This window comes from Denticeps clupeoides, unplaced genomic scaffold (genome assembly GCF_900700375.1).
Source record: "Denticeps clupeoides unplaced genomic scaffold, fDenClu1.1, whole genome shotgun sequence".
Classification (NCBI taxonomy): domain Eukaryota; kingdom Metazoa; phylum Chordata; class Actinopteri; order Clupeiformes; family Denticipitidae; genus Denticeps; species Denticeps clupeoides.
Genome location: NW_021630101.1, coordinates 107,381 through 132,283, shown reverse-complemented (window position 1 = coordinate 132,283; position 24,903 = coordinate 107,381). Strand labels below are relative to the sequence as shown.

At 50.8% G+C, this 24,903-nt stretch overlaps 1 protein-coding gene across 1 annotated transcript in view; it reads right to left on the bottom strand.

Annotated features, from left to right (window-relative positions):
- The window catches only part of LOC114783543 (formin-like protein 3), a 29,593-nt gene extending 5,837 nt beyond the window's left edge, over positions 1-23,756 (bottom strand). The window contains 19 exon segments of the mRNA XM_028969032.1: positions 748-982; positions 1,493-1,695; positions 1,779-1,903; positions 2,045-2,125; positions 3,276-3,636; positions 3,722-3,823; positions 4,221-4,370; positions 4,444-4,554; positions 4,634-4,708; positions 5,899-5,992; positions 6,645-6,721; positions 6,911-7,019; positions 7,907-8,053; positions 8,341-8,424; positions 11,278-11,354; positions 11,447-11,464; positions 11,466-11,528; positions 11,873-11,956; positions 23,427-23,756. Of these exon segments, the coding sequence (XP_028824865.1) occupies positions 748-982; positions 1,493-1,695; positions 1,779-1,903; positions 2,045-2,125; positions 3,276-3,636; positions 3,722-3,823; positions 4,221-4,370; positions 4,444-4,554; positions 4,634-4,708; positions 5,899-5,992; positions 6,645-6,721; positions 6,911-7,019; positions 7,907-8,053; positions 8,341-8,424; positions 11,278-11,354; positions 11,447-11,464; positions 11,466-11,528; positions 11,873-11,956; positions 23,427-23,540 (2,310 nt within the window). The 5' untranslated portion in view covers positions 23,541-23,756.
- Between the last annotated feature and the right edge of the window lie 1,147 nt (positions 23,757-24,903).

Below are 24,903 nucleotides of genomic sequence, written 5' to 3'. Positions count from 1 at the left end.
GTTTAGGGATGCAACCAGTTTATCTGTTTATGCTCAGGTCACATGACACATTAAAGGTGGGAAAACTTTATAAATGATTTAGTGTACATCACAAAATCCTGTATAGTGTTCACGTCCATTTTCATTTTACCCGGATGCAACGTAAATGCTGGTCATGTGACGATGACTATAATGAAAGATATCTAAATGTCTAAAATGTCTCCTTGTTTCTGTTGACAAAGACGAGACGTTATTTCCTCTCGTTTAATCGCGTTATTATTTTTATGCAGTTTTTCTGTTTCCTGCGTCTCCCATCTGGACACTCGGATGACGTCACAGCAGTATTAAATAGATTTCTGGTGGGTTGACAGATGGCCAGGAGACCTTTAGACACTTTCTTTACAATGAAGTGGAAAACAAAGCAAATTGTGTGTCAAAAAAATCTCAGCAAATTCCGTGTCTGGAACGGATGTCGAGAATTCTTGAGTTTATAAGTTGAGTTTATAAGTTGTAATATAATAATAAGTTAACCTTTTTTAATTATGAAATGGGTTTGAGTAAAAGAAAATGATGTGTTTAGCTTTTCTCCTCGGTACATTAATAAAAAAACACTAGATTAAAATATTCATGGATAATTCTGACTAAAATAAGACTAAAATGCTCAGCCTCAGACTAAAACGAGTCTGGACGTGATTAAGACTAATAAAGACTAAAATGACGCAAAGACTAGAATAAAACTAAAAGGAATAGAGGCCGCACTTGACCCACCGGCATCAGCATGTTGACGTTGTCGGTGAAGTTCCCCACGAAGGTGATGATGTTCATGCGCTGCGTGAGCCGCTCGATCTTGCTGAAGTGCAGCATGAAGCGGTCCTCCTCAGCCAGCTGGTCCAGCGGCCGCCGCTCGCGCTCGTACTGCCGCAGGAGCTTGACCTCGGCGTCCGTCGGCAGGAAGCGCATGAGGCACTCGACAAAGTCCACGGGCAGGGCGTTCAGGTCAAACCTGCGGGGAGCCCGGTGAGAATTAACAACCCCGAAAATCAATTTCACGATTTCACGCGCTACTTGACTCAGATTTGGATGCATCGCACCTTCATGGCTGAATCATGGTCACTAATGTCACATCAAGGACGTCTATAGGCGCAAACAGGAAGTGTCTGCTTGCTAGTTATCTATGTGTTGGCCTTCTGACACCCAGAAGATGACCTTTAATGACGTTTTTATGAACAGAGTTTCAAAAGGGGAGGAGCCTGTAGGCATGATTGACAGCTCTGACAAACCCTATTTCCTCATTCTGGACATTTTTCTGGACACCCCCGCTTCTGTCAATACGTGACACGCCCAGGTGAAGCGCAGGGTCCACCTTCTACCTTTCTCCTCTGTTACGTTCTCCTAATACCCCTGGTACACAAACGTGGCCACGCCCAACACCAATATGGCAATTATCCGCGCTTCTGATGCGTGACGTTAGTGAACACGACCAACGGGCTCAACAATCAGCAGAATGGCGTACGTCTGAATGGCTTTGCAAATCTCCTCTGTGGTCTTGCTGGCCTTGCGTAGCGTGATGGCCAGGTTCTTGGAGCGGTTGGCATCCAGCAGGGTGACCTTGTTGATGACCTTCTGGGAGGCTTTGCTCTTAGTGCAGGACAGGTCCACCACCGCGCCCTGGGCCTTGGTCTTAAACAGCTCCTCAAACCTTTCCAGGTCCAGTTCCTGAAGGAACACAAGACCTTCTGTCTCTTCTTCGTAGATGTCTCATAAAATGAGGGAACTTCATTCTCAGCATTTCCACTCACCTCGAGAACCCGCTCGTCATCAATCTCGTTGAAGACGGTGCCGTTGATCTGATTGGGCTTCAGTGCTGTCCAGTTGAAGACTGGCAGGCGAAACTTGGTCTTGATCGGCTTCTTGATTCTAATGGCTAAAGGGTCGGGTACGGTTCACAAAACGTTCAAAACCATTTAAAGCAACACTATTGGACGGACATTCTCCTTCACCAGATCTCTCAGATCTGTTCATAATCACGAGGAGAACTGGACGACATGCTGATGCGGGTTCTCACCTGACAGCCCAGAAGTCAGGACCATAGATGGCAAACCATCCATCAGAGGTGGAGGCGGCGGTGGCGCAGGAACGTTGTGCCCTGTGGTGCAGAAGACAAAGGGTTTTCTCAGGAGGACGATGGCGAGTCGGACACCTCATTTGGCATCTAGCTGCTCTCTCGAACAAAGGTTCTTCCGCGTCCTGTCTGAGTGGAACCATCTCAGCGCCGGGTCCCAGTGACCCTGGATTTGGCTAAAATTGAAACGGCGTCGGTTCTTCGCTCAGTCAGTATAATAGGTGCCTGACATTCCCGGTTCCTGCCACTGCAGGATAGATAGAGCTCGTTTAAAAAGTATTTCAGACGAGTGTGACACTAACACACGCGCATGCACACACACTCACAAAATTAAAAACAGCCCTTAACAACTCCCTACATGTTCTATTCCTGACAAGTTGGGCCTTATCAGGGCAAAATCTATAGAAACCGAATGAGAATTGCTGGTGTCGTCCTCTTGTAAGTCGCTTTGGATAAAAGTGTCTGTAAAGTCAAGTAAAATAAAGTAAAGAGCTGTAAATCTTGGCCTGAGCCCAACCCGGTCAATTTCTATCATTTTAGTCGGGTTGGTTCGGGTCGGGTGGTGAATGATCGGAACCTCTATCCTTTTCCGTATGATGTGTTTTGCCGATTGGTAAAAGTGAACTGCAGCACGGTGACACGGTGAAACGTGTCCTCTGTATTTAACCGTCACCCTTGTGACAGGCGCCCGGGGAGCAGTGTGTGGGGGGGGGGGACCTCGGTGGCACCTTCTGATTACGGGTCCTTTGTGCTTACCCGCTAGGCCACCACCACTTAATACATTTACAGCATTTATCAGATGCCCTAATCCAGATAATGAAATTTGTCTTATTCGATGTTAGAAATTCTGGGCCACCCGTGTCACATGATGCATTTTAACTCTTGCGAGTGAGATGCAGGAACGGATGCTGAGGAGGTGAAACGGAGGCTAGCGATGAGGGCGACTGTGTTAGAAACCCGATCTTTTCCTCTCCCTCGTTGTACTTGGGTCGGATGTTATCGGGCTCGGGTTGGTGCTCGCGCCGAATTCTGTCGGGCTTCTAAAGTCGGTCCTGACCCGGAATCACAGCTCAACGGCAGAACATGCAATGAAGAGGCTGGTTCCACCACCGGTCCTGATTTACTAGCACGCTACGCTCTCTGCTCGCTGTCTGTGTCCGGATGAGTGCAGTACCTCCGGTGACAGGTAGAGGCGGAGGAGGGGGCGGAGGCGGGGGCGGGGGAGGGGGAGGAGGAGGAGCCACCTCTACAGGCACGGACGCAGGGAAAGGGCTTGTCGCCGTCCCGGGGCCGGCAGGACCTACGCCGGCGGCGTCCCCGGTCTCCCCGAAAAGAGACGCCACCACCCCTCCACCTGCGGCCAGGGCCTCGATGGAGATGTCCCCGTCCGGCTGCTTTCGGAGGCGGATGGTGCCCTGCTGCTCCAGCTCCAGCAGCCGCTTCTCGATGTTGAAGTGCCTCTGGAAGGCGGCGTCCTTCTCCTTGATCGCGCGGCGAAGCGTGTGCACCTGCGTGCTGGCCGACTCGTACGTCTCCTGTATCGGCGGGCAGGCGGACAACGTTCATACCTTCGCCCCACACGCCCACCCGGGACGTTTATTAAGGTCATCGTGAGGTTACCCTTATGGCCTGGAAGTCCTTGTCCTTCTGCAGCAGCTGCTTCTCCAGCTCGGCTACTTTCATGATGGTCTCGTTCTCCACATCCAGAAGTTTCTCCGTCACCTACGGCAGCATGATGGGCAGAAAACATGATCAGAGAGCAGAGGCCCCTCCCCTCCTGGTCCCTGCACCAACGTGACACAGCAGACGCGCTGGCAGAAGGCCCGGACATTTCACTTTCGACGGGGAATTTGTAAATCGTCCCCCGTGATTCTTGGGGGTGTGGGGGCCAGAAATTGTTGTGAAATTCCCAGAGTGACGGCATGCAGGCCTGTGACCTTTGGCAGCGAGGAGTTCTGCCAGAGATCAGGAGAAGCCCTGGCTGCCGGGGAACAATCGTGGCATTTACTGAGCGGCCAGAGTAAACTGGACACACACTCGCTGTCTCCGGTACCTACACACACGTTTTACCGCGGTATCGGGCGCGGTAAACGAAACCATCCCCTGGCTCTGAGCTTACGTGGGAGAGATGCTCTTCGAGTTCCTCCACCTTCTCCAGGGCCACGTTCTTGGTCTCGGCGTCCTCCAGCAGTCCACCAACGTCGAAGACGTTGTCCAGGTAGGCCTGGATCTGCACTGACAGCTTGTCACTCTCCGTGTTCTTTAGTTTCTGCAAGAAGACAAAGTCCCTCCGTTAGGATTCGGACTTGTTCAACATCCTCTGGGATCTGAGCTTCTCGCACCTCTAAGAAGTCGTCGAGGCCGAGTTTCGTGAACTCGTACTGCAGGTGCACGCGGAAGTTCATGTCCTCCACCGAGTGGACCACGATGTTGACGAACTGCATGCAGGCCACCTGCCACACAGACGGGACACCGTGTTTTTACACCGGAGTAAAACGGGAGGAGAAGGAGGAGCTCTGGGCGGCTTCGCACCATGAAATCGATGTTGCCCTCCTCGCAGCGGAAGTAGTCCATCAGCTTCTCGAAGCGGTGCTTCTCTTTACAGACCTGCCACGAGACCACATGCCCACATGAATACAGACACGGAATACTTATTATTTTTTTCATTTCATTTTACGCCCTTATCCAGAGCGACTTACAACCAGTAGTTACAGGGACAGTCCCCCCCCTGGAGACACTCAGGGTTAAGTGTCTTGCTCAGGGACACGATGGTAGTAAGTGGGGTTTGAACCTGGGTCTTCTGGTTCATATGCGAGTGTGTTACCCCACTAGGCCACTACCACCCTGTTAGCATTTAATCCCCTGGACATATGACACGTTCTGTCTGAATTTAAACGAGTCCAAGGGTATTTACATAAGAGGCGGGGCCTTTTAATCCGAGGCCGCCATGTTTGGAAATATTCTGTTATTATTCATTATAGCAGCTAAAATGTTCCTAATAATTTGAATAAACAATGTTCCAGGAAAAAAAGAGCACTTTGTTTATCAGTGGTGACAGGAAATATATGCTCATAATCATATTTAATTCATTTTGAGAAAAACTGTACTGTATAAATGTTGAAATTGCTACTGTATCACCACATCTTGCTGTATCAGTATTTCAGGAGGTTTGATGTCCAGCACGGTGCACGTAATCAGAGGAACTGTACACAAGAACCCGGGCCAAACAAAAAGAGTCAATGTCCCATTGTTCCAAAGGTAATGTTCTCCACATGTTCTGCGCAGCCCCCAGACCGATTATGAATATGTAGCATGGACCCGGCCGAGCCTGAGCTGTTTGCAGCACCCGGGGTCGGCGCTGGAGGTCGGCTCACGGTTCTGCACTTTTCGGTGCATCCTGATGGATATGCCAGTAGATGTGTGTCGCCGTGGTTACGGAGCCAGTAATCTCCCCTCTCTGGATCGGGTGTCAGTGTTACGACTAGATAAGCCCCACCCCCCATGTTTTTAACACACACACACACACTCTCTTTTTTCCCCGCCCACCCAGGGAACAGATCCTTATCTTTGCCCACTGTTGATATAGATCTAGCGCCTTAATGAGAAAAATACCCTGAAAACACACACACACACACACTCCATTGTTCTGCCTCCATGTCCCTGGTTGGAGGAAATGCCTACAGGGACATCTGGACTGCAGGTCCTCGGGAAAAAAACCACCAGAGAGCAGGCGGCGGTGAGGCAGTGTGTGTCCACTGGACACCACACGGGGCAGGGTGCAGCACTTCAGGTGGTACCTCTTTGAAGTTGTCGAAGGCCGAGAGAATGATCTCATGCCCCCCTCGAACCAGACACACAGCAGCCAGGAGCTCCAGCACCAGGGCCTTTGTCCTGTGGACAAAAACCCACAGCAGCTCTGAGGCTTGTGCACACACACACACACACACACACACACGGTGTTGGAAAAACAGGATCTCTACAAAAGACAGAGATAGGATTACCCAGGGTACAAAAACGACCCACCCACAGTAGCTGGGATCTTTTATTCAGGAAAAATGCTTCACTTTTGCAGAAATTTACATTTACAGCATTTACCAGACGCCCTTATCCAGAGCGACTAACAGTCAGTAGTTACAGGGACAGTCCCCCCCTGGAGACACCCAGGGTTAAGTGTCTTGCTCAGGGACAGGTAGTAAGTGGGGTTTGAACCTGGGTCTTCTGGTCCGTACGCGAGTGTGTTACTCACTAGGCTACATCCACCACTACTTTCAGTACCCCACCACCCTTACAGTCAGTAGTTACAGGGACAGTCCCCCCCTGGAGACACTCAGGGTTAAGTGTCCTGCTCAGGGACACGATGGTGGGGTTTGAACCTGGGTCTTCTGGTCCATACACGAGTGTGTTACCCGCTACTACCCCCCTGGGCCGTATTTTCCTGATGCTGTAACACGGCGGAACGTGTGGGGAATGCTGGTGTTGATGGAGGACGTGCTCATGTATAAAAGGGGGATTAGGGAACCGGTGGAGGTCGGCGGCATCTTACCGGGAGTTCCTGTTGTTCAGGCTCAGTGCAATTTCATTGACCGCATGAGGGTGGGACATGACCAGGTTGAAGCCGTACTACAAGAGAAAGATCACATGAAGGAAAGATCACGAGAAAGTGGGAACCTGCAGAGGATCCAGGCCACTTCACATCTGCATTGGACCTAACCGCATGCACTTCCCACCGTGGCCTGTCGGGGGAGCATCAGCTACGGAAGGGGTAGTTTTACGAGGTCTGCTGAGGCATTTTACCATAATTTGCCGTACCTGGTAATTCATGATGGCCCGTAAACACATGATGCACACGTGCACGTCGTCCTTCTGGCTGACCAGCCGAGAGTTCTTGATGGTTCTGCTGTTGCTGGCCGAGCCGTAACTGTTAACAAACAGCACATGTGAGCAACAGGGGTGGCCTGCGGGGATCTACGCGGGGGTCCGCGGCCCCGTTTCATCCCGGCAGCCACCAGCGGGGATCAGACAGGCCTGTTTATGGCCCTCGCAAAGATCACGTCTCGAGCTGTAACTGCTCGTTTCTTCATGGAACATCAAAATCTGTGCAAAACAGAAGAAAACTGCAATCTGGACGATATTATATTTAAATGTTTATTATATATTTTGAACGTTTTCGAGTGCACATTCAGGACACAGCATGTCCTCCGCACGTCATGTCGTCGGCCCTGCTCTTCCTGTACAGGAAGCGAGAGCTCCGCCCACCAGCCGGGTCTCGCATGCATGTGGCGCTCCGCCGAAAGCAAGATGGGCAGTGTGGCTAGAGCCCGGTGCATGCTGGGAGATCGCGTTACCCTGGTTCTCTGTATGCTGATGTGCGGCAGCTGTGTGTGGATCACACATATATAACTCCTGTTATATATCGAAGTGTGTGTGTGTGTGTGTGTGTGTATCAGGGTCATAGACAGCCAGATGTTGCCGATATTGTAATATCATTTTTTCGGTCCATAAAAAGCCTCCTGCAAAGTGTGAGTGTTTCCTTTCCTTCGTGTGGCCACCATCCACCGACCAAGGAGCACGTAGCGTGACCTCTCAACAGCCTGGAAAGATCACGAGATCACGCCCTCGTCATCCAGAACGCGTTCTAGACTGTTCCGCTGCGTGTTGTGTGATGGATCCTTTACTTTGAGGAGGCCTGCATGTCTCGCCCAGCTTTTCTGTAGACTGGTATGAGAGGCTCTGCAGCAGCGGGGCGGGTGTTAGTGGGTGGAGCAGCTCGGGCGGGGCAGGGCAGGGCGGGGCCGTGATACGCACCGCAGGACAGACTGGCGCGCCGAGCGCACCAGCGTGTTGCAGAAGGGCCGGCTGCCGCTCTGGTGCAGGTCCTCGATGGAGCGGCTCCAGGACCTGGACTTGTCCAGCGTGCCGACCTCCCCGTTGTCCAGCCCCTCGAAATCCAGCCTGCGGCGTGAGTGGACAGACCGACGGACGAGCAGACAGACACACAGACAGACAGACCACACCCACGTGGACATACAAGAAGGGAGGGGTCTGGTTAGGGGCAGGTTCAGGGCACCGCTCGGGCACAGCAATATGGCCGGGAGGTGGAGCAGCGCAGCAGACACGTGCAACACATTGGACCTGGCCACGCCCACAGGCACAGCGTCTATGCAGCAGCTTCAGCACAAACCTGTGTGTGTGTGTGTGTGTGTGTGTGTGTGTGTGTGTGTATGTCTGTGTGTACTTACATAACAGCACACTGTGCAAAAGACAGGTATTTGACCAGGATGTCCAGGCCTCTGTTCTCATCGTTGAGGAACTCTCTCACCCAACTGTAGCAAAAAAGGGGCGGAGTCAGCAGGGAGGAGGTCAAAGGACAAAGTGAAGCAGTCAGAGGGCATGTAGGCGGGTTCATTACGTTTCTCCCCCTGAGATGCAAACAGAACGGGGGCAAAACAGGGGACGTGGTGGCCTAGTGGTTAAAGAAGGTAGTCAGAAGGTTGCGGGTTCGAATCCCGATCTGCCAAGGTGCCACTGAGGTCCCCTTGATGAAGGTACCGTCCCCACACACTGCTCCCCGGGCGCCTGTCATGGTGCCCACTGCTCACCAAGGGTGATGGTTAAATACAGAGGACACGTTTCGTTGTGTCACCGTGTGCTGTGCTGCAGTGACTCACAATGACAATCACTTCACCTTCGCTTTCAGAAGATTTTTGGACGCGTGAAATAGGTCAGAAACAGAAAGGGGGTTTCTGTTTCTGACCTATTCACACACACACACACACTGTTGCTGATTCATTGCAGACAGGGCTGCAGCCGCAGCATTCATTATAAGATCCTGTGTGTGTGAGAGAGAGAGAGAGAGAGGGAGGTAGAAGGTAAACTGAACAGACAAAGGAAGAGAGATCGGCAGAGAGAGGGGGTTTCTGGGTATAAAAAGCGCGTGAGGTTGAGGCCCGACCGTCAGTTTCCTGTCTGCCTCCCCGCCCCCCTTTCCTGTCCTGCCAGATGCTGCTTCAGATTGGCTCGGCACGCGGAGGAATAACACGTCGGAAAAAGGGGGCAGAGTTCGGAGCCGGAGTGACGAACAGACCCCCGTCCCGGAGAGAAAGTGTCCGAAAATAGCCCCGCGCCGCTCGGCATCTGGGAAAAGCATTAGAGCCAAGGGGCGGAAAACAAAGACAGATCCACGTCTGAGCCTGAATCACCGGCCAGACGGAGTCCAACGGGAGCGCGCGTCTCCAAGCAGGTCCTCTTCTGAGACGTGTTTCCTGTCCCTGCAGACGCGCGATGAGAACCATCTGTGCCGGGGAGAGACGACGGGCCCGAGCCCACAACTGGGCACCAGGGAGCCGAGGAGGAACAAAAAAAGCTGACGTCAGCACCCCCGTTCCACAGGCTGTCCGTCGCTCTGCAGACCAGGAGGTGGACGGATCGAGACACATCCCACACCGCACCTTCACCCTCCAACCCTGAACCAAACGAACACAAAGCGACAGGCGCAGCTGGGCGGCACATCACGTCACCCCATTCAATAATGACGCTGAGCATGATGGGAAAATGATGAGAATCTGACACCCTGTGCCGTTCGAATTGGGACACGGCAGCCAGTCAAACCTGCTCGGGAACTCCGACCAGCGTTGTCCTGCTCTACTTCCACCTCTACAACGGAACAGAAACAGGAGTAACCGAGTAATCTGAGGACTGGATTACTAGCAGGTCCACCTCTGAACACCAGCCGACGTCTACAACTAATACTCAATACGCAACCTTCTCAAATTCTCCACACCACCCCACCCTCCCAACTTCTCCACACCACCCCTACAAACTTCTCCACACCACCCCTACAAATTTCTCCACACCACACCACCCTACAACCTTCCCAATTTCTCCACACCACCCCTACCCAACACACCACCCCCACAACCTTCACAACTTCTCCACACACCCCACAACTTTCCCAACTTCTCCACACCACCCCCACAACCTTCCCAACATTTCCACACACCCCACAACTTTCCCAACTTCTCCACACCACCCCTACACCCTTCCCAACTTCTCCACACCACCCCTACAACCTTCCCAACTTCTCCACACCACCCCTACAACCTTCTCAACACCATCCCTAAAACCTTCCCAACTTCTCCACACCACCCCTACAACCTCCCAACTTCTCCACCCCCCCTACAACCTTCACAACTTCTCCACACACCCCCCCACAACCTTCCCAACATCTCCACACCACCCCTACAACCTTCCCAATTTCTCCACACCACCCCTACACCAACACACCACCCCCAAAACCTTCACAACTTCTCCACACACCCCACAACTTTCCCAACTTCTCCAACACCAACCCTACAACCTTCACAACTTCTCCACACCACCCCCACAACCTTCCCAACATCTCCACACACCCCACAACTTTCCCAACTTCTCCACACCACCCCTACAACCTTCCCAACTTCTCCACACCACCCCCCACAACCTTCCAACATACTCCACACCACCCCTACAAACCATCCCAATTTCTCCATACCACCCCTACCCCAACACACCACCCCCACAACCTTCACAACTTCTCCACACACCCCCTACAACCTTCTCAACACCATCCCTAAAACCTTCCCAACTTCTCCACACCACCCCTACAACCTTCACAACTTCTCCACACCACCCCTACAACCTTCCCAACTTCCCCACACCACCCCTACAACCTTCACAACTTCCCCACACCACCCCTACAACCTTCCCAACTTCTCCACACCACCCCCACAACCTTCCCAACATCTCCACACCACCCCTACAACCTTCCCAACTTCTCCACACCATCCAACCTCTGAGCCATCATTATACCTCACACTGCACCTCGTGTTCTCCGACCCTCCAGTCCTGCTCGCCTGGTCCCTCCATCTCTGAAGATATGAGGAAGGCCCTCATCTAAATGTGCCCTGCCCTCTTCTCTGTCTTGAGCCCTCGGTGGTGGAATGAACTTCCCCTCGAGGTCAGAACAGCTCAGTCGCTGAGTATTTTCAAACGGCAGCTGAAGACCTTCCTCTTCAGAGAAAACTTGAACTAACTTGTAACCTTCTAACAGTCTGAATTATGTAAGGAAAGTAATAAAATGATTGTATTGATGGTTGGGGTGCTTTGCAGGCCTGGACCACCGTACGTTGATATCTTACCCGATGTGATTGGTCCGCAGCGATATCTCCAGCTCCCTCAGGACCTTGGTGGATTCCTGAACCCGCCTGCGGAATTTCTGTGGGGGGCGCAGAGGAATTCTCGGGTTGGTCTGATGCTTATCGAGAGCTTCTGTTGAGGATCGGCTCAGTTGCTGGGAAAAAGTCTCACCTTGCGCGTGACTCCGGGGGTCTAAGTATCCACGCAACTTCTGGATGTACGTGTGTGGGGGGTTCTTCACCTGGAACCGTTCCTGACAAAAAAATCCAGACAATAAGGTTCTACGTGGTTTCTATGGCTGCACCGAAAACGCAGGAGCTAGGAACCAATATCATTTCTGGAAGTCATTTGTGGTAGTAGCCTAGTGGGTAACACACTCGACTATGAACCAGAAGGCCCAGGTTCACACCCCACTTACTAGCATTGTGTCCCTGAGCAGGACACTTAACCCTGAGTGTCTCCAGGGGGGGGGGACTGTCCCTGTAACTACTGACTGTATAGTCGCTCTGGATAAGTGCGTCTGATTAATGACATAAATGTAAATGTGATTTGTAGAACCATTTGCAACAATGAAGGTGGGTAGAAGGGCGTGGTCACCTGGTCACATATGAGGTCCCATTTCTTCTCGCTGTCGTACTGGCGCAGGAGGCGGGCTTTGTCGGGGGGCAGGTTCATAGAGTTCTGCAACAGAGGAACGAAATTGAATGAGAGGCGGCGTGATGCCCAAACCCCGCCCCCTGTCACAGAGGGGTCCGAGTCACACCTCGAAAACACAGTGACACAGCACTGTGACATATATTTCCATTTGGATGAGTCCAGAATAAGAAAAAATAACAGAGCTGAACTGTCATTCAGTAACATGATCTTTTTTGCCGATGACGAGTGACAAAAATTGAGTTTTTTGGGTGCATGGAATTCAGAGACACTGCTATGGGTACACAATTCCACACCAGAAAGAAGCACGAACAATATGCAAAACCTTCCAAAAATATCAATAACAAATCACATATTGTCAAAAAAAAAATGTATTGACGTAAAAAAAATCACTTTCATCCAGAACTTTCCACACGTGCATGAATCCTCCTCACTGCAACAACAGTGATATGTGTGTGTGAGAGAGAGACGGGAAATGGGGGGTTTATCCCAAATTCTCAGCGTTGTGACGATACTAAATCCAACGAAAAGTCCGGGACGGACTTCTCGGTTTAAACGCACATGAGCTGCAGCAGCGCTGCGCCACACCAACACGGTCCCTCATCTGAAAGAAGCCCCAGAGATGGGAGCCTGGCCTCAGCCCCGGCTTCCATAACCCACCCGGTGCGGAGAGAACAGGAGGAGAAAACCAGGCAGGCTGGTGCATTCCAGATGTCCGGAATTACGGCAGGAATGCGTCCTGTTTATAACACTTACAAATTGCCCATAAATTCATCCTCTCCCACCCAGAATGCATCTCTCCTTCTCCAGCCTCATGCGCCAGAGTGTAAAACCGGTCTGTGTGAAGGGATGCGACAGAACACCATCACAGTCGAACCCACAGAATGGCACAACGGCCACAGTTTACAGATGCACAAAATACACCCAGAACGATCAGAAGTGTAGGAATCCCCTGAAATGATGAATGTTCAATAACCTCAAAAAACCAGCAGGGTTGGGTGATACCAAGTGTTCTGCAGGGGCTGTGTAACTTTACCGGATGATTAAACATGCCATTATTTGGCAAATGAAATCAATTAAGAAAACCAACAAGTTATTAATGCAAGATAATGAATGTATTTATTAATCGGAATGGTTTGATTATATGGCTGGATCAGATTTTTGCAGGGGTCGTGACCCCCCTAACCCCGCACAAATTTGGCCTACGGACAACGTGAGACAACGTCCCTCACCTCCAGTGGGTGGCCCAGCCATTCCTACATGTTCCTATACATGGAAACAGTTTGGACAAGCCTGCTGTAGACGAATCGTCACAGCACACAGGCACACCATCACAGCTGCGGCGGGAACTCGATCGCGGGGTTTTACTAATCAAGCCGCCGCCCCACTCCATCAGCAGGAGGTAGAATTGTAGCCTAAATCACAATTTTCCTGCATACATGAATTTCTGTCTTAACGCATCATAATCACTGTCCTCTGAAATAAGGAACCAACTACAGTACCACCCGGCACGTTTTGTTGGACAAAGTTTGAAAAGGGGAGGAGCCTGTAGGCATGATTGACAGCTCTCAGAAAAAAAGTGAAGTGATTGTCACTGATACACAGCACACGGTGCACACAGTGAAATTTGTCCTCTGCACCCTGAGTGAGCAGCGGGCACCATGACAGGCGCCCGGGGAGCAGTGTGTGGGGACGGTGCTTTGCTCAGTGGCACCTTGGCGGATCGGGATTCGAACCGGCAACCTTCTGACTACGGGGCCACTTCCTCATTCTGACTGTCAATTCATCACATCAAAAGCATATTAGTATCATGTGACAATCACAGTTCAGATAGCGACGCTGCATGGACCAATCAGAATGCAGTTAGCTAGAATAAAATACCTAGAACACAGAACCCTGGCTATAAAACTCTCTGTTGTCCTTGTTTGGGAACTGGACCCTACTTGCTGCCATTCCAGGTCAGATCTAATTGGATGCCAGTTAACCTAATTCTGCAAATTACATTTCCTTCTTCTTCTTCTCCTTCCGTCATCGTAAGACGCAGGAGCAGGGATGGCGTTCCGTGCCGCGAGGAGCGGGTGCAGCGGAACAGCATGCGTTTGTTCCATGGGAGACAGCAGACACCCAGCCCAGGGCCGAAAATCAAGTCCAGAAAGACTCCTCAATAACTGGCGGCCGCTGCCCACCCCAGTGGCACAAAAACAGGCCTTCTGTAGTTTGATGAGAAGAGCGCGGGCGTGGGGGGGCGCGGCGCGCCGTCCGCTGGCATTTCCAACAATGGACAAAAGCGGCGGACTCACAGCGGCCCAACAGGCACGACTGATGTGGTTCGCAGCGGCTGCGAGGTGGAACGTTACGTTTCCGGTTCTAAAAGGCCTCTGGTTGGTATTTCAGCAAGAAAAAAGGCGGACATGACAAAAACGGAGAAGGAAAGTACCGGCCTGGGGGGCGGGGCAGAGGAGGAGGACGCAGGATGTGGCGCGGTGTCGGATTGCCGGGCGACGCAGAGGCCAAGTTCAGCAGATTAGAGTCACGCACAGCTCATACACACACACACACACACACACACACTTACTCCCAAATAAACAAATGAAGAAAATACCCTGCAGGGGCAACAGGAAGTTTCCCACAGACTGACGCGTACGCCTCCCTGCTTGGCACTGGTGCATTCTGGGTCCAGCCCCCGACTGAAAGGTCACCGCGGCATTCCCGCGCTTTTAGCCCCTTTTCGTCCGTAAACACCCGGTCTGGGTTGCGGCGCTTCCTCTCCGTGACCCATGAAGAGGTCGGTAGATGCCACTGACGCTTTCACCATCGCGACCAACCTGCAGTGCATCATGGGTATCCAGAGGCTGCCACACATAACGGTCACCACCTTGGTTATCTAGAGGAAGGGGCGGAGCACAGACAAACTGCGAGCAGGAAGTTGCAGCTGTTGGAACAGTGACCCCTCCCCATTCAGACGTAAGGGCATGTCGTCATTGGCAACGGTGGTATTATTCCCAAAATGATGCTCAAGAAGTTCCTCAGGAATGGACTGCTGTTTGTGCTAATATTTCGATATTTTTTGGTGTCATCATAGATATCGGTATTGCACATTTTCTTGAGAAATCGTGATATGACCACTATCACTGTGACCCAAATGTCTCAAGTCATGCTAAAAATGCACCGTTCTCTGTAAAGTAGCACCGGAACGTTCTCATATCATGTTGAGCAGCGCGGAGCACCGGCCTCCTAAAATCCCCTCTTCCCACACAAAGGCATATTTTCATAGTACATTTTTGCCGAACAGATCCTGGGCACGGGCGATGGGAAACGCAAACCTTGAGCGTGGCGACTGGGCCGGAGTGTCTGGACCGGGGTCAAAATAAACGTCCCCCCGAAAAAACCGGGAGACGATTCCCTTCCTTTCCTGCAGCCAGAGGAAACCCAACCCAGCTCCAGGAGAGCTTCCTGTCCTCAAGTCTCTCTCATTCTGACCGTCCAACGCTGTCATCAATGAATCAAATAATTTGGACAAAAAAACTTTATTAGTGAAATGGGGAAATTCGTGGAATGGGGATTTGCAGAGACAAATAGCCAGGAATGAAAACATTCCGACTCCACCCACAGCCTGAGCTAGACCCCGCCCCCTCACCACACTGACCAATTGTTTATAATGCAACCATCTGAATGCATATTGAACGGGTCAGTTCTTCTCTCGGATTACCAAGACACTTTACGAAGTTTCAAAAGTCAATAAGTCGATCATTTATTCAAAAATTAATTTCCCACAGCTGATGCATCAAAACAGCAATCCCAGAAGTGAAAGCTGGAACCGTGAGCAGATTCACCAAACCAGGGGTGACTTCCTCCACCCTCATGACAAAAGCCAGAAACAGATGATGTGAATGTAAACACGGTGTTCATACAATGGGTGACAAATGACGGCCTTCCACTCGCTCCTGTAGACAGGAAGTCCTGTTTATTTCCCCCGAATCCCTTCCCGCCAACATGTCACCTGCACCAAGTAGTGGTGTTGCCGGATACGTCAAAGTGAAGCAATGAACACTTAACATGCGTAAAAAATCAATCATGTTCCGCTGAAATATTGAATATTGCGATTTGTTACAGACATGTCGGAAGCGGACATGCACATAGATCCTCGGGTCGACTTTTATTCCAGAATCCTGACCGGCGAGCCAGTGAACCTGGCGCCTTAAATAACGCGGCGTTTCTCAGGTGAGCGAGTGTGAGAACCGGCGGCTTCCCTTTCTCCACACCGACACCCGATCTGACGCCATTTACACAGAAACCCGAACCCGCCAATCACAACAAAGACACCGGACCACCCCCCCTCCACGCGGCCAGCGGCGGTCAATCAGGCAAGCGCACAAAGCGCCTGTCACGCGGTTTACTGCGAGGCCACCGGCCATTAAAACACTCCCGATGACACCAGCACCTCCACGTCCAGCGGCTCAGGAACGCAGCTCCTTCATTTACACGCTCATCTCTGGCGGTCCGGCACCACTTTTAATGCCAAAGAAGACTGGAAAGGGCCACTAGGTCCAAATGCATGCTGGGAAGTGTGTGTGTGTGTGTGTGTTCTGCCCGTCAAAGAAATTCATTCCTGTCGTGCCCTGAAAGCCTTGAGCTCTCCCCAGAGGCCCCAAACCACACAGCCTCCGGCCCCTGACCTTCCAGACAGGCACGCAGAAGACCCCCGTCCCCCACCCGACGCACAGGAAGGAGGGGACGGCGCTGGGCCTCATTTACAGCCCGTTAGCGCCCGGACCCGGGGGCCAGATGTGACGATTTTATTAGTAATAAACTCCCGCTGGTGCCGCACCTCAAATCTCGACTGATATCTGGTCAGCATCGTATTTTATTGGTGTATTTTTGAGGTGCTATTATAAAAACGTGTGCTGGTGAGAGTGTAAGAAAAACTACACTCCGGAATGTAGAACGTAATCTGCGGCCATCGCGGAGCAGCTAGCAATATTCCGGAGGGTTCCAGAATATCCGGAACAGGTGTGACATCTGCCGTTATCACAACATTCATACCTGTTCATGCAACCATCAAAAACACATTACAGGGAGGTAGTAGCCTAGCAGGTAACACACTCGCCTGTGAACCAGAAGACCCAGGTTCAAACCCCACTTACTACCATCGTGTCCCTGAGCAGGACACTTAACCCTGAGTGTCTCCTGGATCAGCCTGGATCAGTCAAGCATGGACAAATATGTGATTTTTGGCTAAAAGCGTGTGAATTGTTGGGCAGTGGTGGCCTAGCCGTTAAGGAAGTGGAGTCATAACTTTGCAGTTGCAGGTTCAAGTTCGGAGCTGCCAAGGTGCCACCGAGGTCCCCTTGACGAAGGTGCCGTCCCCACACGCTGGTCCCCGGGCGCCTGTCATGGTGCCCACTGCTCACCAAGGATGATGGTTAAATACAGAGGACACATTTCACTGTGTCACCGTGTGCTGTGCTGCAGTGTCTCACAATGACTAAAACTTTCGCCATGTTCCTGTTTACTTACACCCCAATATTATAATGATATTAAGTGAAAAAAAAAAATTAATAATAAGTTGCCAATATCACATGCTGGTGCTTCCATATATAACACTGAATACCAAAAATCCTTAGTTTATGTACGTTTTTAAACCAATTTATTATATCAATAATCCACGATCAAGCAGACGTTTCGGGGTCTGACCTTAATGTTTGAGCGACTGCAGATTAATGCTGGACTCGTCTGGGTGACCGAACCCGTCGGCGCCAGAGGCCTGAGAACCCGGGAGGACCCGAGTGATCAAACAGAACCGAGTGCAGAACACGCCTGCGGTGTGACAATCATGAGATTCTCCTCGTATCGGTCATGATCGCAGGACCTGCTCAGAAAGGCAGAGGTCTGATGGGCGAGAGACTGTGTGAGTGTGTGTGTGTGAGAGAGAGAGAGAGAGGGAGGAAATGTTCCTCATTCAGTAACGTCGTCGCACAGAAGTTCTGTAGACTCTGGTCTGAGTGGATTAGCCGTACGGTATATTAGACTTTGTGCGTGTGTGTGTGTAGGAGGGGGAGGTTCTCTCTCTAAAACAACACAATAACAGAGCCCCCATTGTAGAGAGAAGGAAACCACTACCCTGAAGCACACACACACACACACACACACACAGCTGCACCATGCCTCACCAACCCCCTACCACAAATGCTTCCACATGTACGCAAGCAGACACACACACACACACACACACACACACACACACACATTCCTACACATTCACACACATCTAATGCTGAGATGGAGACCTGGCGATGATGATGATGATGATGGAATACTTGATGTGGAACTGTCTGGTGTGTGTGTGTGTGTGTGTGTTCTCTTATGAAGAAGCTAGCAAAGCCCCAGATGGTGAAGAGTCCCGGTGGTAAAGATGGAGGTGTTACTATGAGGAGGAGGAGGAGCTCCGCTCTTGCACTGTCAGGCCAGGCTCCTCCCACCACGGCAGATCAACGGAGTCAATTTCGCGCAGATTCAGGGTTCCCAGAGCCCCCCGAACGCAACTGAGAACGATTTAGGTGAAATGTCCCGTAAACACCGCGCACAGCCTGAGCCCATTAGTTCCAGACGAGTGGTGTCTATCAAACGCGCCGTCCGGGGGGTCAGGGGTCACGCCGGGATTCCGCTGTTAATAACGGACCCGTGAGAACGAGCCTGTCGGCCCACGCCGGCACGGCAGTTGCTGCCCATCGACGAGAGCCGGAACGTTGGTGGAACCGTAACGGGAACCGTGGCCCGCCGCCAGATCGAAAGGGGGAATTTTCTCCCTCCGCGGCTCAGGCCGAGCGGCGACCGCAGGAATCCGGCACCGCCGCCGAGAGCCCGTAGCGGGGCGCGGCCTGAAAGGGGATACGAGCCGAGAGCCCCGGCTCGCCGGACGGCCCACGCCCCCCTCGCGTCACCCCGCTGCTAACACCAAAGCCATCTGGAGCAGCCCGGCCCGGCCCAGACCTCAGGAATTCACCACGCCGGTCCAATCAGGAGGTTCTAAACACAGGAACCGGCCCACGTCACCACGCGCCGGAACGCGTTCCTCTAAAGTGTCTTGCTCAGGGACACGATGGTAGTAAGTGGGGTTTGAACCTGGGTCGTGTGGCGGCTGGACGGCGGGAAGATGCCTTCAGCCAAACCCGGCATTTTATTAGCTTCCACGCCACGCTTCAGTAGCGCCTCTGCTCAAGACATTAGCCGGAATGACATCAGAATGTCTCCACAACCACTCCAAGCGTGTCTCTGCACTGCGGCATCATGGGATACACGGACACACAATCCCTGGAAATGTAACGTGGCGGCTGAAAGAATGGCCATTGTTCGCGTTTGGAGGACAGAAGACTAGAAGGGAAGTCTTCGACGCCGCATGACGTTTCTCCAGAACGTTTCGACAAAATGTCTAACTGATGGAGAAAAGATCGTTAACACAATGGGAGGAGCTAAGTCTCGTTTACCTGTTCCTGCATGAACCACAGACGACCAAAAAGTGAAGTGATTGTCACTTGTGATACACAACAGCACAGCACATGGTGCACACAGTGAAATTTGTCCTCTGCATTTAACCATCACCCTTGGTGAGCAGTGGGCACCATGACAGGCGCCCAGGGAGCAGTGTGTGGGGACGGTGCTTTGCTCAGTGGCACCTTGGCGGATCGGGATTCGAGCCGGCAACCTTCTGATTACGGGGCCGCTTCCTTAACCGCTAGGCCACCGCTGCCCCCAAAAAGCCACGTCCAACCAATCAATGTTCACACATGGGCAGAATAAAAACGTACAGCATCATATCATGCGTATCGTGGTAACCTAGCGGAATAAGAAGCAGACCCGGAAACGGAAGGTTGCCGGTTCGAACCCCGAACCGCCATGGTGCCACCGAGGTCCCCTTGATGAAGGTCCCGTCCCCACACGCTGCTCACCAGGTGCCTGCCATGGTGCCCACTGCTCACCAAGGGTGACGGTTTAACGTGATGTTCTAACAATCACTTTCACTTAAAACAGTGAAATTTTATAGGAACGTGACATGGCAACGGGTCTTATGGAGCAATTTTGGGTTCGAAGTGCGGAGAAGGTCAGGAGAGAGCTGCAGTTTTGGGGTTTGGAGCTGCGGTCAGACAGTGATGCTGGAGATCAGGTCAAAACTGATGTTCTATTATCCATTTCCTTTAACGAACTGACTACAAATTGACCCTTTCTTCCCTACAAGACCTCGCCCCGAGAACCCAGCAGCACCCTGACCACTAAACTCCACCGAAGACCAGAGCCACGGCCCTCACTTCCTGAGGAGCTCTGATGAAGCTTCATCTCTGAACAAGCGCAGAACATCGCCTGATAGCAGCAAGATGAGGAAAACGTTCTCGTTCCCACAGATACCGAGTATCTGAGTGACTGTTCTATTGAAGACGTTCTTTATTCCAGCTGGCGAGTTTCAGAAAACCGATTTGCATTAAAACCGTTTCTGTTCCCTCCAAACATTCTCGATTCTGTTTGCTGCAACATTCCGCCGCGGCGCGTCCCTGTAACTCCGCCCACTGAACTTGTGACTTGTTTATAAACGGCAATAATAAACGCAGAACCCAGTTTTTCGTCTGGAGAGGAGGGCTTTCAATTGTTCTTTCATAACCACTCCGTGCGAGAACAATGTCCACATTGCTGCAGCTTCAAACAAGAAGCTGGCGAAGAAACAGCACGCAGAACTCGGAACCGGTAAATCACAGTACAGCCGGATTTACCAGTAGCCAAGAACAACAGGAGAACCATGCAGAGGTTCTCGACAAAACATTCTGTCTGAACAAGAGGCTGCGTTTTAACCAGAACTTCACAGCAGAACATGGACCAGTCATTGTGATGAGAGTAAAGGAGCTCAGGACAGTAGGAAGGTGTAAACCAGACATGATATACGATACAGAACAGACTTATAATAGAACACAGAAACAGAATACAGAGCTTTAACGGAGTGTTAGAACACGGAAGAGTAAGAGAACGCAGGACAGTATCAGTAACAGGACATGGGAGGGTAGCAGAACACATGACGGTAGCAGCACAATAACAGGACACAGAACTATATCAGAACATGAAAGAGTATCAGTATACAGAGCCGTAGCAGAACATGGAACAGTATCAGTATGCAGAACAGTAACAGTCCAAGACAGTATCCATATGCAGAACCGTAGCAGAACATGGAACATAGTCAGCATACAGAACAATAACAGAGTCCAAAACGGTATCAGTATACAGAACAGTAGTAGAAATTGGAACAGTGTCAGTATGCTGAACATCAGTAGAACATGGAACAGTATCAGTATGCAGAACAACAGAACATGGAACAGCATCAGTAGAACATCAGTAGAACATGGAAGAGCATTGGTATGCAGAACAGCAGAATAACATTGAACAGTATCAGTACGTAGAACATGGAACAGCATCAGTATACAGAACATCAGTAGAACATCAGTAGTACATGGAACAGTATCAGTAAGTAGAACATGGAACAGTATCAGTATGCAGAACAGCAGTAGAACATGGAACAGTATCAGTATGCAGAACAGCCGAAGAACATGAAATAGCATCAGTATGCAGAACACTAGTAGAACATCAGTAGTACATGGAACAGTATCAGTAAGTAGAACATGAGTAGAACACGGAAGGGCATCAGTATACAGAACATCAGTAGAACAGCAGTAGAACATGGAACAGTATCAGTAAGTAGTACATGGAACAGTATCAGCATGCAGAACAGCCGAAGAACATGAAATAGCATCAGTATGCAGAACACTAGTAGAACATCAGTAGTACATGGAACAGTATCAGTAAGTAGAACATGAGTAGAACACGGAAGGGCATCAGTATACAGAACAGCAGTAGAACATGGAACAGTATCAGTAAGTAGAACATGGAACAGTATCAGTATGCAGTAAGTAGTACATGGAACAGTATCAGTATGCAGAACAGCCGAAGAACATGAAATAGCATCAGTATGCAGAACACTAGTAGAACATCAGTAGTACATGGAACAGTATCAGTAAGTAGAACATGAGTAGAACACGGAAGGGCATCAGTATACAGAACATCAGTAGAACATCAGTAGTACATGGAACAGTATCAGTAAGTAGAATATGGAACAGTATCAGTATGCAGAACAGCCAAAGAACATGAAACAGCATCAGTATGCAGAACACCAGTAGAACATCAGTAGTACATGGAACAGTATCAGTAAGTAGAACATGGAACAGTATCAGTATGCAGTAAGTAGAACATGGAACAGTATCAGTATGCAGTAAGTAGAACATGGAACAGTATCAGTATGCAGAACAGCCGAAGAACATGAAACAGCATCAGTATGCAGAACACCAGTAGAACATCAGTAGTACATGGAACAGTATCAGTAAGTAGAACATGGAACAGTATCAGTATGCAGAACAGCCGAAGAACATGAAACAGCATCAGTATGCAGAACACCAGTAGAACATCAGTAGTACATGGAACAGTATCAGTAAGTAGAACATGGAACAGTATCAGTAAGTAGAACATGGAACAGTATCAGTATGCAGTAAGTAGAACATGGAACAGTATCAGTATGCAGTAAGTAGAACATGGAACAGTATCAGTATGCAGAACAGCCGAAGAACATGAAACAGCATCAGTATGCAGAACACCAGTAGAACATCAGTAGTACATGGAACAGTATCAGTAAGTAGAACATGGAACAGTATCAGTATGCAGAACAGCCGAAGAACATGAAACAGCATCAGTATGCAGAACACCAGTAGAACATCAGTAGTACATGGAACAGTATCAGTAAGTAGAACATGGAACAGTATCAGTATGCAGAACAGCCGAAGAACATGAAACAGCATCAGTATGCAGAACACCAGTAGAACATCAGTAGTACATGGAACAGTATCAGTAAGTAGAACATGGAACAGTATCAGTAAGTAGAACATGGAACAGTATCAGTATGCAGTAAGTAGAACATGGAACAGTATCAGTATGCAGTAAGTAGAACATGGAACAGTATCAGTATGCAGAACAGCCGAAGAACATGAAACAGCATCAGTATGCAGAACACCAGTAGAACATCAGTAGTACATGGAACAGTATCAGTAAGTAGAACATGGAACAGTATCAGTATGCAGAACAGCCGAAGAACATGAAACAGCATCAGTATGCAGAACACCAGTAGAACATCAGTAGTACATGGAACAGTATCAGTAAGTAGAACATGGAACAGTATCAGTAAGTAGAACATGGAACAGTATCAGTATGCAGAACAGCCGAAGAACATGAAACAGCATCAGTATGCAGAACATGAGTAGAACATCAGTAGAACGTGGAACGTGAAAGTAAGAGATGAGGAAGAACACGGAACGCGTATGAGGGCGTGTGGGTCTGCGGGACTTTTGGGGGACTGGGACGTGACGTCACCGCGGGCTTTTTATTGTAAACTCGAAGGAATAAAAGTCCGACTGACCAGAACCAGGGCGAACCTCTCCTCCAGCTCGGCGGGGTCGGGCATGGGGACTTTCAGCGGCATGATGTGGTGCTTCATCTCCGCCTGGCCGTCCGCGCTCTCCATGTTCCCCATCGTGCAGAACACAAGTAAAAGTTCCTGTCGTGAAGAAGGTCTTCAGTGCCGATCCTCCACCATCCCGGTCCAGAAAAGCGTCATGGTTCTGGTTCTCCCGGACAGTCGGTCCATGTCACCCCGCCCGGCGCACGGAGCCCATCGGTCCGGCCGCTCCGCATCTGTCCGCTGCCTCCATTCATCAAGCTGCTCCGCGCCCCCGCGGCCGAGAAGCGCCGTGCGCGCCCCCGACGCCCGGTCTCCGGTGGGCGGGTGTCGGGGACGAGCGCGCCGCCTGCTGCCCGGGACAAAAAAAACAGAAATAATAAGGACCAACAGGCCCTGTAATCCAGTTCAAAACGAACTTCCAAAATCCTCAAAAGAAAAAAAAAAAAAAAGACCGTTATGTACTTTCTAGAAAGTGAAGTGATCGTCATTGTGATACACAGCAGCACAGCAACACGGTGACACTGTGAAACGTGTCCTCTGCTTTTAACCATCACCCTTGGTGAGCAGCGGGCACGCCTGGCTTTAGCCCATCTGAAGAACATCACGGGACACCAGCTGGACCTACCGGGCAAACAGGTCGGTGGATGACGTAGTGAATATGGGGCTGCATTACATCCTGCAACATCTCGACCGCCCGGGAACCGACGCCAGGATCCTGTCTGTGGACTTGAGCTCGGCGTTCAACACCGTTGTGCCTGAACTCCTCACCTCCAAACTCTCCCAGCTCAGCGTGTCACCTGGTACCTGCCAGTGGATCACCAGCCTCCTGACAGACAGCGAGATCACTTCTGGAACACGGTCCCTCAGTACTGGTGCCCCTCAAGGATGTGTCCTCTCCCCACTGCTCTTCTCCCTGTGCATCATTGACTGCACCTCCAGGAACTCAACTGTGAAACTCCTGAAGTTTGCAGACGACACCACTGTCATTGGGCTCATCCAGGATGGTGATGAGTCTGCATACCGACAGGAAGGCAGCACAACCTGGAGCTGAACACGCTCAAGACTGTGGAGATGGCGGTGGACTTCAGGAGACATCCTTCAACATTGCTCCCCCTCACCATATGAGACAACCCGGTGTCTATTGTGGAGACCTTCAAGTTCCTGGGCACCACCATTTCCCAGGACCTGAAGTGGGAGACCAACATCTCCTCCATCCTCAAAAAGACCCAGCAGAGGAGGTACTTCCTGAGGCAACTGGGGAAGTCCAGTCTTCCACAGGAGCTGCTGATCCAGTTCTACACTGCGGTCATTGAGTCTGTCCTCTGCTCCTCCATCACCGCCTGCTATGGAGCAGCCACAGGACAGGATCAGACTGCAGTGGACGGTACGGACAGCAGAAAGGACCACCGGTGCCCCCCTGATCAGCTTCTTCCCC